The sequence below is a fragment of the Leptonotus elevatus genome, chromosome 12 (assembly GCF_054856555.1).
Source record: "Leptonotus elevatus isolate MCC_2025b chromosome 12, RoL_Lele_1.0, whole genome shotgun sequence".
Taxonomy (NCBI): Eukaryota; Metazoa; Chordata; class Actinopteri; order Syngnathiformes; family Syngnathidae; genus Leptonotus; species Leptonotus elevatus.
In genome coordinates this window covers 6,623,877-6,637,858 of record NC_141250.1, presented here as the reverse complement: position 1 = coordinate 6,637,858, position 13,982 = coordinate 6,623,877, and the positions used below count along the sequence as shown (strand labels likewise).

Sequence of the window (13,982 nt, the reverse complement as noted above, 5' to 3'; positions counted from 1 at the left end):
ACTGATAAAGGCGACTTTTGCCACGATTCCATGGAGGTCTCAGAGAAAGTGGGTGTGCGTTTAGTCCGCAGAGGCGGTGCGGGGGTGGGGCCGCACCTCATGACGTCAAAAAGTTCCAACAGCTCATTTTCTCAGGTTGGGAGGAGCTGATGCTTGGAGAGCAGAATGACCTAGAATTTCTCAGAGGGGCCAATGGAGGAAAACACCATTTCGGTTATGTTTTTGGTGAGGAATTAGCATTTTAACATGGCTAAAAGCTCCAAAAAGTTGATTTTTCACGTTGCTGTCCCTTTAATAAATATTATTCATTAAAAATACAGCAACTCTTTATGTATGCCATCCCTGAAAGTATATTAGCTTTGCGTTCAGGGTTAGGGTTAGGGTTAGGGTTAGGGTTAGTCTTTAGTATTTACACTTTTGTTTGCTGGTTACTCGTGAGATTTTTTTCATTTAAAATAGGTACCTACCTGAGCTCAACAAAATGTTGTTTTCCAAGGGATCTATTCAATATTCTCCTAAATAAAAGCTCATGTTATTGAATAAGTCTTTAGACGCACATAGACTGATGTGTTTAACATATATCGATTTCGAGTGAGCTGTAAGTTCCCTCGATGCACCAGAGATATTGCATTGGAGCTATTCAGACTCTGTACGCTGGTCTCGCTCGAAACAGGTATCTGGTGCCATTCGCCGGTCTCAATAATTTTTGGCAGGCACACTGATTGTTCGTAGAATAAAGTGCACCATAGTAATAGCTGCCTGTTAGTCCAACGGTGATAATTTAGCATTAGCTCTACTTTTCCATTATTAGCATTGCTACTGCATACTGCTGCGACTCACTAAAAATTAAGCTTGCATATGCCTACGAATTGACAGGACATGCAAACTGAACTGGAACGGTTTTCCAAAAGCCATTCCACCTCTCGTGTGTTTGTGTACTTTTGAGTGCCAAGTGCCGACTCAACAGTGGCAAACACGTTGACAGGCAGGAGAGGGAATAACGCCTGCCCTCCATCTGCAGTTGAGTAAATACAGTAATATGTTATTCTGTTTTTTCTGCCCGTCGCAGCATCCCAACTATCTATGCAAGCATGCGTATGATTGTGCATATTCACAACTTGTGCCGACGGCGTGGACAAGATGTCACAATAAGAGCAGACCCACCAACACACACAGCGCTGTGTCGTTCGTGACTCTGGAGAAGGAGGTGACAGACGAGGAAGGTGAAGAGGACAACAATGTGAGGGAAAATAAAAGAACGGCAGAAGGAAGACCTGTGGGAAGGGGGGAACGGGTGGAAGCGTGCAAAGGATTGGGGAATTGGGAGGCGGGAAAGGAGAGGGAGCGAGCGGGCAGCGGCACATGATGGATTTTGCTCATTCGCTGGCTTGCTTTGCTCTCTCATCCCCTTGGAGAGCTAACCTATTCGTCAGACAGACCTCTGGACACGCTTGAGAGACACTGACTGGTGTGTGTGTGGGTGTGCGTGTGCATGCGTTTGTGTGTGTGTTGGTCAATCCATTGCCAAGGCACGAACAATTTGACCCACTTCCCTCACTCTAAGGTCTGAGCAGAGAGTGTACGTGCAATGCTAGAGGAGTATAGCACAGTACCACATGATCACGATATTTTGTCAATGACAATAATATTGTCATGTTAGTCTTTTTGATGACATCTTTTCTAAATGATGGAATGCTGAATGTTATGACATCACTTCAGCATACAGCAAGAGACCTTCGAGTACCTCACCAGCTTAAAATCAAAATCAAAGGATTTGATTCGACATGTGTTTTGCATTTTTGGGGGCTTTTTATGCAGCATATTTCGCCAGACCTTTGAGTACCTCACTAAAATCACCTCTGCACGTGCTGCTTTTTATTCCGCTTTTTTGGCAGCGCCGATGATAAAAGACGAAAGACGTCATGCAAGACCATAACGTGAGACAGCATACATTTAAAATCACGATTATGCCTTTTCGGGACCTGCATTTGGTACCTGGGCCTTCAGTGGGGACTTACCTTATTTAATCCACTTCTTAATACTACTGCTATTATGTTGCAATTATATAATATAAATCATTACTAACTACTATACAGGCCCTCCTTGGTAGGGATGGGTACCGTGGTATGGACCCATTTGGGTCGGTACTTCCGAGCACTGATTCACATAAAATCAAACGGTGCCAATTTTCGGTTCTGAAGCACGTCTTTCAAAGTTGTGACTGTGCGGGAGTGGAAGATTTGACGATTTTCCATGGCGCACTTGAACACAACGTGCACCGGCGTACTGACGTCACCCAATCGCACAGGATTTCACGTGCGAGGAACGAGGCCGAGGGCGCGGTCTGGGCTCGCGGGAAACCCGGTCGGCGGCTCGGCAGCATCCACGCAACGTGAACGGCGCGGGGATGCCTACATTTTCGGGTCTGGAAACGAGCGCGATTTTTGTGTCGTTAGGCCAAACAAATATAATTTATGAAGTATGAAAGCCTCTGCGCCGGCAATATCCCTGCACAATCAGCGCACGCCGGAGAGAGGTGTCGGCGGCGGTCTTCCCCCACCGAATGGAATCATGCTGGAATGTACACGGATTCAACATCGTTAAGGTGTATGGACATTGTAATTTGGATATACTACTGGTGACCATATTTAAAATAGCAAAAGATTGTGGCCAAAATGTAGCGAGCATTACAGACTATGTCGGGTGCATTCAAATGATTGATTTGAATCAAATTATTCTCTTTGTTCATGTCATGTCCTCTTCCAACTGTCATTTTTTCATATTTGAGTCCAACGTGGGTTCAAACTTCCAGCTCATCGTGCAGCAGGCTTTACGTCCTTGAAAAACAACTGCACAACTACATCAGTTATTGTTAATTTATATATTTATTGTTGTTCATAGCACAGAACTTAGATTCACACTTTGTTTTTGTAATATTAACTTATGTTTATTAATCATACTTCAATAATTGTAAAATGTTAAACTTTTATTTTTACTATTCCTTTCTGGCTCATTTAAATGAATTTATTTTTTATTTTTCAAGTTACATATTGATTATTGATTATTAATTGTAAAATAGATTTTTTAAAATATTTATTAATTTATTTATTATTAATTTATTAATATTTACTATTAAATAAACAATGATGAACATTTGCTACCACCCAAACAAATTAATAAATACAATTTAACAAATAAAATAAATAAATAAATAAATACAAGAGCGAGAGAGAGTACAAAAGTACCGAAAATTGGTACCGTTGAGTACCGGTATTGATTCCCAGGTACCGAGTATTAGAACAGTATCGGTTCAAATGTGAAAGGTACCCATCCCTGCTCCTTCGCCGCAGGGGGAATTGTGTTCAACCTTCGAGGTTGGTGTAACATTTTGACACATTTTAAAAGGCCATAAAATATGCAGGTAATGTGCCAGGCCTATGAGTGAATACCTTCCATGATCCATCTCACGCGTTTAACATGATCAACGCTGCCGTTGCTAACGTTTGTCATTCTAAATGGCAAAAGCAAACGGGCGGCACCCCCTTCACACTATTTATCTTTGCTAATGAGACTGCCTTGAAGTAGTCCAATGCTAATACTGTAATTGCTCACAATCGCACAGAATGACACCACCAATATATACTGTACCCTGACACTCAGTAGACGCAACATTAGGCACATCTGCACATTTTAATGACAGAACTGTAGCAAAAATAAATAAGTTTATAAATAAAAGTTAATTAACTATTAATGCTTGGTTGGTACTACTAATGTTAAGTAAATATTTTTCATGGAGAGACATAAGTTGTATTCATGATATGTTCTCAAGATCGCTGTGCACCCTTCCTGACTTTGTTTAGCTCAAGTCTTCTTATCAGGCTTCACCGCAACCTTTCAACTATCTTTAATGCCATCGCTCGTCCTCTAGAGTCATCACATATCTAATCACAGCTGTGGCAGATTGCTACAGAAGATAACCAATAGCTTCAAACCCAATACTGGGATATGCGACTTCTTAAATCTTGTGAGACTTCAGCTCAGTGAACATTCCAAGAACTGACTCCACAAGTGTGCTTCTTTGTCTTTGTATGTTTTTATACAGTTGTTAAAGGTTTTATACGGGTGACAGTTTGAGTCTGCAATTTATTATTTCACTTAAGATTACTTCCAATGGTCTTAGCCTGTGACACTTTTTATATTTCTGTTCATTTAACGATCCATCTCCTGCAGAACACTTAACAATAAATAATTTGTCTGTGAAGGGCCATTCAAACCGTGGTCAAACGAGGAGGAAGCAGCATCTCTATGGAGACATCATTTTAGTTTTATATGGAAGGAAAAACCTTACCCTCTGTGCTGAGTCCAGGACTGGAGGTGAACTGGGCCACATCCACAATTTTGACAGCAAACTGCTGCCCCGTTTCTCTGTTGATGCATCTCCTCACCACGCTGAAGGGACCCCTGAAGAAGATATTGAGGAAATGCTTTAGTACAACCATGCAATTAAAGATTTACTACAATGTGAAAAACACATGCAAACGCATCACAGCCTGTTTTACACAGAAATCACGCACAATTGCAGCATCGAATCCACAACAGAAGAGCTGCTTTAGCTTTTACATACAATAGTACCAAGTAAAAAGGGGCGTTGCTGCAACTATTATATGAAGTGTCTGGTTTGATTATAAAATACCATAAATAATACCAATCCAGGTAGAAGAAGTGAGTGCCAGACGCCTCTTGCGTTGGATCCTTCTTTAGAAAATGGAACTATTCATGGATCCCCGTTTGAAGTCCTATAAAGTGTCAGTGTTGTTCATATAGAACAGCGGCACAAAAAACAAGTCAGAAAAAGTACAGCTTTTATAGGCAGTGTGAAATGGGCTATTATTTCCGAAAGCAGCTGCTAGAACTCATTGAAGCGGGATATTGCCACAACTGTGTGCACTTTCGCGCAGCGACATGGCATCTCACAATCAGATAATGAGATAATTTCAGTGCCATCTTATGGTGTGGTAGATAAAATACTTCTCATCCAGTGACTGCTGTAAAATTTTGTGTTGTGTGTCACACTCACAACCCTATCCCAGTATTGTGGAATACTCTGAGATAAACGCAGCATCCTGTCTCTGATCCCACCTGAATTAAAAAAAAAAAAAGGGAAGTGTGCAGTACACACACATACACATACACATACACATATTTTGGCCGAATATTAGTATTAGGGGTGCACTGATCACAATTTTCTGGTCGATCACCGATCTTTTAAAAAGTCTGACCTGCCGATCCCGATTTTTACAGATACCGATTTTTTTCATTACAAGCAACATATACCTTCAGTGTTCCAATCCTGTTTTATTGGAAAACATTGAACAATATCGGTGAAATAATACAAATGGGTTGTTTTAACTGCACATCAAGTAGTTCTCTCAAATAAAAATGAAAATCCTATTTGTCATCTCAGCAGAACAAATTTTTCAGACCTCTGAGGAGGGAGATGAGATTGGTGGAAAAGATCAGTTTATTTTTAAGGGATCGGCCGATCACCGATCTTCTAAAATTAAGGAAATCGGGGCCGATAAATCGACAGGCCGATCGATCGGTGCGCCCCTGATTTAGGATCCTATTATGGTAATGTGACAGACCTGCTCTCACTCTTAGTTTCTGTGGGAAACGATGCATAAATACCAGATCTTCAACTTGCTGTGGTCACCAGTTGACTCACTTCAACAAAAGTCAGAGTACAACAATGTCATTTAACTAATAAAAAGCACAGTGTTTGTGCAGTGGAGCTAGTGGGAAGATACTGTTCTTGTCCAATATCAAGTCGCGTTTGACACCGGTGCTTTCACGGCTCGTTAATGTGAGGCCACTGCCATTTCAGAAGGCTGAGCGTCCACTCCGCTTGCTCGTGGTACATCGGCATGCCGAGAGGCTGACTTCTAATGGCTCAGGCTGCAACAGTCAATGGCCTTTCCAATGGAGTAATATCCCATTCGGTCGATGGGGATAAACACTCGAAGAGGGACGAAGGTGGCGCTTCACAACAAGGCAGTGGGTCAGAGCCCCCCCCCCCCCCACACACACAAAAAAGCAAATCTTAACAATAATATGTTCTATGTAGCCCCACTAGTCTAAATACGGTATTCTGTTTAATATTGCATTAGTGGAATACGAGTTCAGCAGCAAAATCCAGCCGTTTTTATCAATATCAGAAGGCGGCCATTTTACCACTTCTTGTCGAGTGAAAATTACATCAGCTTCAGAAAACAGGAGAGCTGTGATTGGTCGTTGCCTGAACCCTGAGCAACTGCGGTGTCATATTCAGTCGACAGTGGCAAAATGGCCTCCCCCTGAGATGGATAGAAATGGCTGGATTTTGCTTCATAGCTCATATTCCGAAAACGTAATATTAATCAGAATGTCATGCTTGCACTAGTGAGTTCACACATAACATATTATTGTCAAGAAATGTTTAAAGTAGACTTCTCCTTTAAGAATTTCAAAAGGGCGCACAGCACTGGGACAAAGAGCTTAAAATGGCCTGATGGTACTATGGAAATCAATACAAGTAATCTTATATATTACAAATAAGCAACACAATGGTCTGGATGAAAAAAGAGCAGGTGACAAAAGACAGGAGCAACACCCACATCCTACCATCCATATCTTCTAACTGTTAATTACCAGAGTGTGTCCCAAAATGCATTTTCTGAGATTTTGTGTCCATCACACAAGTACACACTCTGCAATGTACACACATTTCCACCTGCCATGACGTTGCAATGTATCTTTGTGCAAGAGTAAGGATGGGCCTTAGGTTCTCTAGAATCTTCCTCTGTGGCTTTGGGGAGGTAACTAGGACACACTACTGTGTATAGGATAGGGACTCAATCTTGGACTCATTCAATAGGGGATGCGGGTCAGAAAGGTGCTGGCCCTTCATCTGCCTTATCATTCATGTCTATGTGCATTTAATGGGTTATCGGACCAGGCGTCAACATGTGATTGGAAATTATAGAAAATAATAACTTTGTCTTGGTGAAGCATTCAGCACATTACGGCCTCTTCAGTTCCCAAGTTTGTGATCGTAAGTCGGATCGTGTAAAATCCAAGTGTGACAACAGCTGTTGTGTAAATCAGAAGATTGTGTATGCTGCATTCCGTACATTTGCTCTATGTAATCTCCCCTCAGTATTGAGATTAAAAACATAATTGTCGACGTACGATGAGCAAACAGAGGGATGCAGTAGGTGAGTCGAATTCTCTTTTGGTGGGTGAACGCTATATTCCTGTGCCAGCACTTTTGCCCACATGTTGTAAAGTGCATCATGTCATGTTAATTACAGTATATAATTTGTAGAACAGCAACAATTGCTCAGACAATTTTGAGTGGAGTTCCTCAGAGAAACATTTTAGGCACATTCATTTTCTAAAAAGATCAAACAGCCTCTAACATTTCTGTTTTAACATGATAGTTTCATGTTGTAACTTTTAACATGATGATTATTATGTTAAAACATGAAACTTATGTAAAAACATGAAACCTATCACATTGAGTTCTTCAACATATTGACTCGGCTCACAAGCATATTTCATTCCCCTTCATCTGACGATTAGTGTGGATTTTAAACATAGAAGGACCAAAACATGCCATATGAAAATTTAACTGCGCTTTAAAAAAAACTAACCACCAGAGGGTGCTAGAACTGCACAAATGGAAATCAACTTGACATTTTTAACAGATGTGCTGCATTTAATATCATGATATATTGCCGCAGTTTAATATCGTGGTTATCAATATATTGCCATTATCGTTACAGCACTAATTAGTACATACTAGTACATAACATACATAACACACTAGTGTGGCAGCAATACACTTACGTACAAAATAGACCCAACAGGCCCTTCTCCTAGTTCCAACACCAGTGACTTCTTAACTCACATTTTGAGTGGAGTTCCCCTGGGAAATATTCGGCTTCATTCATTTTCAAAATGTCTGGGATGAACTAGAGGCAAACTAGCAGGCCCTCTCTTAGGTCCAACATTGGTTACTCACAAAATATGTAAAAAATCCCACAGACCCCATATGCTGTATAATCTTGTACAAAGTAACAACACCACTTTACCTTCATTTTCCAGCTTAGGTATGACTATGTCCATATATTCATATATTAGTGACTCTCTAAGGTTTTGTATACAAGAGGTCTCTAGTGTTTATGTGTGATTTAGTGGCTGAGGAAAACGGGGGTTGTCTTTGTACAAAAATACAGACTGGTGGAACAGATGGCAATCAAGCTAAAGCTGCTTAGCATCAGAAGGGTGAGGTGGGACGGCATCGTGCCCAACCGCGGCACATGCACAGGCGCACAAACAGCACAAACATACACTCACCAGTCACCGACCACTTCCAATATGGACGCCTACACCAAAAAAATGGGATCCCATACAAAAGAAATTCAAAGTGTACATGGCACATCTATCCATTGCTCAGCCAAATACGTCATCAACCATTCAGCAGCAAACACAGAGAACATGAGTAATCATTGTCCTGAAATTTATATAAATCAGCATGTGCTGTAAAAACTGGACTATTGGTGACATGGATTGGTAATTAGCAAGTGATTAACTATTGGTGGCATTAAAGGGCACACTCATATGAGCTCTTATTAGTAATGCAGTCATGTACATGCTGTTATCGCGCCAGTGCTACAGTCCAGTCTGACCGCCTTTGCAAACCCCACACACAGGGAGGAAAATGTCACACCTCGCTTGCTCGCGGCTAAACCCAAAAAAACCACCACCTACACGACCTGTGGGATGAAGTGGAAGGATACATTGCAAAATAGACACCGATTTGGAAAAAGTATGGACGTTTAAACTTGAAATGAAGAATTGTCAACCATTGCATCTTTGCATCATCACCTTTCAACTTGCGACACGGACAGGACGAATCCCTTTAATGTACGGTATTTGACGACCTACATAGAAGCAAATTAAAAAAAAATCCACTCGCGCGAAAATGTTTCATAAATTAACAAAATTTAATATGTCGATGTTAGGCCGTCAGCATAATGAATTTATTGTATTGTATTGTATAATGGGACACCATGACGTGTTTAACAAACAACAGACTGTCTGCCACACTGACTCCCATTTTGCCTTTGTCTTTATGAAATTAATAATAAAGGTAAAATGTACACTGTTGAACGATATTGGTCAGAAAGACAACTAATCGCATATACGTGGTTGTTTCTTTACAAAATCGCATCACCATTTGTGGGTCTCGTGTGCTCATTAATTTTTCAACTGACACTGTCTGATTGTTAGAGTACAGTCACCTGCACGTGAAACTTTTCAAAACTTTATTTGGTTGCTTACGTGAAAAAATAAAAAGCATCAAACTGGATGTTTTTGATGTCGCCACAATTATGTTTTTTTTTTTAAATCTGAAAACAGCTAAGGGCAGTAAAAAAACTAAGCAACCCGGTGCGTCAAGGTGGAACACAGAACAGTTGCTGCATTTCAATCAATCAATCAATCAATCAATAGTTGTATAGCACCTTTCATACATTAAAATGCAACTCAAGGTGCTGAACAATTGAAACATCCATAGTACAATAAAGAAAACTCTCATGTCCCCGCCCCAACATCCCCATGATCATACCCGCAAAAAAAAAAAATGCTGCTCAATATAATGATTTTAGAAACAATTCTCCAGGAACGTGAACATTCACTTTACTGCTACTGAGTACTGAGATGTATTACATACGTAAAGTACTATACACAGTTTTATGCCGATTAAGGGTTTTTGAAAGTTAGTTTTGGAAAAGAGGAGGAGAAACAGTTGGTGCATGTGTGGAAAGTGTCTTTTTATGGACAAATTGTCCACTACTGGTCTGGCTTGCATATAACTTTACAAAAATGCTAAGACATTTTTTGGTTTCTTTTGACTAGGTTGTTGCCATGTAAACCTTCCTTTAGACCTTGTTTTTTTTCATCTTAATAACAGGCTCCATGAGGCCCAGTAAGGCCAGCTTCTCAATATCCATCCCGCAATACAACAGTATGAAACAGCTGGAGAGTATGATGGGGGGGAAAAAACTGTCAGTGTAACGCAGTCGACTCAAGAGGCGGAAATGGGCGTCTTGGAAAAAATGGTGGTTATGCGGGAGGAGGTTTTCTAGCTTTGACGAGGGCTCAGCTGCACACAGCGTTAAGCCATTAGAGCTCTGAATGGAAGTCAGCTGCATGGGGGCCCGTTCTGATGACGGTTGCACTTTAGTAGCCCCCCATGGTAAAAGAGCAGGAAGTGAGAGTGAGTGCAAGGCAAAAGTAAGAGCAGATTGAAAGCAGAGGAGCCTCCTCTTCTTATAGTCTTAGCCAACATGAACAGAAGCTGCAATAGTTATATTAGTCGCGGATGTGATATGTCTGCTGCTATTTCAAGACTGGTGGTGGCTGTTAAACACGAGTAGCACACGTCAAAGAACAAAATACACTCCAATGTCAAAGATTCGTCCATAATATTAATAACAAATCCAACTTTTACCTCCAGCACAGAGGTTACAACACTCAGGAAAATAACCCATTACATTTCTGTGACAATTCATACCAAGGTTTGGTTTAAAAAAATAAAAGAGAGACGGGATTATTTGGTCAATTTCATTCATTTCCAACTAAATAATGCATAAACCTTAATGACAAAATTCCCCCACTTGAACGACTGACTAATTAAAACTGTGTGTGTGTGTGTGTGTGTGATGGGAGGGGGGGGGGGGGGGGGGTCATGTATTCAGTCTCTTAGATTTACCCCCAAATGGCTTTATAGACTTGCCAACTGGAGACGCCACCTGAGGAAGCATTAGAGCAGAAGAGAGGTTGTTGTTTTTCTGACCATCCCTCCCCAAAAAAATGCTACAATTTCTATTAATATTATGTTTTCGTTCATGAAGTAATCACTAATACTCAACATAAGAAACATCAATCATAAACATCAATTAAAAATGAGAAACAAAATGCTGTACAAAACAAAATACTGTATAAAACAAGTAAAAAAAATAAATAAAAATAAAAATAAAAATAAAACAAGTACAAACAGAAATAAATAATTGATAAAAATGTCAAAATCAAGCAAAACTTAATTTGCATAGCATCTTTCAAACTAAAAATGCTACAAAGATTGTTTTAAAGAAAAGGCAACATTGAATGAAATTCAATTCCTCAAACAGTGAATTTCCGAGCCGATGTTTTGCCACACCCTGTGCCCCCTTTCCCATGGACAAAATCAGTTACAGTAATTTCTGGACTACAAGGCGCACCTGATTATGAGCCACGCTAGCTAAATTTGGGGAATACTCAAGTTTGTTGCACATATAAGCTGCACTCGATAGTAAGCCGCAGGTGTTTTAATGTTATCGCAACGGGTTCCCGCTACTTTCTTTTCCATAATGAGTGCGCAAATTGTCTCGCTCTTGTTCTGTCTCTCCTACTGAATTTGGGCTCACTTGGTTTGTTTTGCTCTGCCCGACGCTCTTGCGCTTCCTTTATAGTGCACCCCCTTGTGAGCTGATGGATAAGCCGCACCTTTATATTAGCAGCAGGGTCGAAAGCAAGTGAAAAAAGCAGTGGCTTTTAGTCCAGAAATTACTGTATGTACCAAAATGTGGATGATGCAAATGATGATAAGGAGACACTGCTTAGAACAGAGTAGTGGAATGAGGAAACACCGTCATGGAGGGCCATCAGCACCTGGAGCCGCTTGCAGCTCATAGCTACAGAGACAAAAGGGGCCACCCCACCCCAGGCAGAGCAACGAGTCAGGATGACAGTGAAACGATTAGCAGAATCACACAAGGACCAAAGGTCACACCAAAATCTTTTAGTAGCAGCCAAAACAAATTTTTGCCGGCCCGCCACATGTACAGTAAATGTGTATGTGGGAAACACTGCGGCTGTAATGTTGTATTTCACAATTTCACGCAATCAATGTCGTCAGTGATCAATCAGCAAATTAAAGACTTCATGGACTCAAAACATTTGCATAAAATGCACACTATCGGTCGATCCGATCCAGCTGATAAGTGAGTCTCATGCAGGTACACAGGCACTTTCAAATTTGTGTTAAAAGTGTGTTTTAATAAGTATAAAAGTGTTTAAAGCCTGTGGGACATTATATTTTGTATGGTGTCTCTAGATTGTGGGTGGGTCTGGAGCATATCCCCTGCACTAAACGGGGTTTTCATTGTTCAGTCAAAAATGTGAGACTTAAGCAGCACTTCCCCACAGAGACAGGATCACACCAACAAGTGTGGGGTGGCGTAAATCAAAGGTGTGCAACACATTACATTTAAGTGTTAAGTGAATGAATGAGACTAGCAGAGTAAAAGTTATACTGTAGATGACCTTTACTTGCTCACTTCACTGTCTGTGTAGAGCTTTAACCCATGAACTGCGGATGACCTGACAAGCGGGAGGAGTCACTGTGGCCCTACGACCTTACGATGTGTCTAGCATAGTCAACCATGTGACGAGAGAATGTGGCGGAACACTCAATAAGGATTGTTTGCATTCAGTCCAAGTGTAACGTTTGGGAATTTACTAGGGTATCAAAAAGACGTGGTGCCCGGTATTGCATCGCCATGTGTATTGGTGTCGTAAAAGGCGATTTGCAGCTAAGCGCCCGCATACCCCTTCCGCGCTGCATCAATCACGCTGCATCTCATTCGGTAAATGTCAGCGGTGTTTACGACACACGCTCAGACACCCCCCCCCCCCCCCCACACACACACGCACGCACACACACACACACACACACGCGCACGCACGCACGCACGCACGCACGCACGCACGCACGCACGCACGCACACACACACACACACACACACACACACACACACACGGAGGACAACATGCCTCAGCACGCAAGAGACAAGGAAAGACGATGTTCCACCCAAGCTGCTTCCTGTCAGCCTGTTTGCACAATCAGCATAAACAACACAACTGTTTAATACATACACACATTGGCTACATCATTACATACTGCAGATGTTTAAGCAACTGTTTTTATTTATTTTACAGTACACAGAAAAGTCCAAACATATTTTTCACACTTCCAGTGGAGTACGACATTGTGCTGCAACATGCCGGGAACTTGGGAAGCACTGAGGTCTACTGGATGTGGACGTAACGTAATTAAGAGCAAGAAGAAGAGGCAAAGAAGGTCTCTTTGTAAGATGCCTTAGTGGTCATTCTCGCAGAGCAGACAGAATATATGCCTGAGCTTGTATGCTCTGTATGTGTTGCTGCTTTATATTTGTTAAAGTACCACGTTTGAATGTTTATAATAGCCGCAACATTCCAGTATGCTAATTTCCATTAGTCTGTGATATGTTAGCATTAAGCTAGCAGAGTGACAGATGGAATTACATGGTCTGGTAGAAGATTTTGAACAGTCAAATTACTTTGTATATGTTACAATTCTATATTCTATATAGTTTTGTCGGTTTTACAGTAAACTTAGTGACAAACAGAAGCAATCGAGTTCAGTGGGAAAACTCTATACAATAAACTCAGAATAAAATACTTTAAAAAGTGTGTTTAATTAGTTTCATTTATTCATTTAAATGTGTTTAAAATGTGCAGGAGGAGAATTTTTTTTTAAAGGCCTCTATATGTTGCAGATTGGGTCTTAAGTAGAGGTGTCAAAATGATCAGTTATTTTGATAATTGTTTAGAGCCATTGTTTAACTTAAGGTAATATTCTCTGATTTCTCTAATGCTTCATGACAGAAAATGTATTATATTTTGTGTTTAACTAAAATAAATCATTTGCAAACATTTGCTTTTACTTTGGAAAACAATGCTCAGTTTCTCCCAATTTTCTGACATGTTACGGACCAATTCAGTGCCTGAATCATAATCAATTTATGGGGGAAAAATGCTCAATGTAGTTTGAAAATAATCGTTATTTGCGGCCA

The 13,982-nt window shown here is 40.7% G+C and overlaps 1 protein-coding gene across 20 annotated transcripts in view; it reads right to left on the bottom strand.

Annotated features, from left to right (window-relative positions):
* The window catches only part of caska (calcium/calmodulin-dependent serine protein kinase a), a 102,082-nt gene that overhangs the window by 45,853 nt on the left and 42,247 nt on the right, over nucleotides 1-13,982 (bottom strand). For all 20 annotated transcript variants that reach the window (XM_086090762.1, XM_086090763.1, XM_086090770.1 and 17 more), the window contains exon 2: nucleotides 4,349-4,461. In XM_086090762.1, coding sequence (XP_085946888.1) covers nucleotides 4,349-4,461 — 113 coding nt within the window. The remainder of the gene's footprint in view (nucleotides 1-4,348; nucleotides 4,462-13,982) is intronic.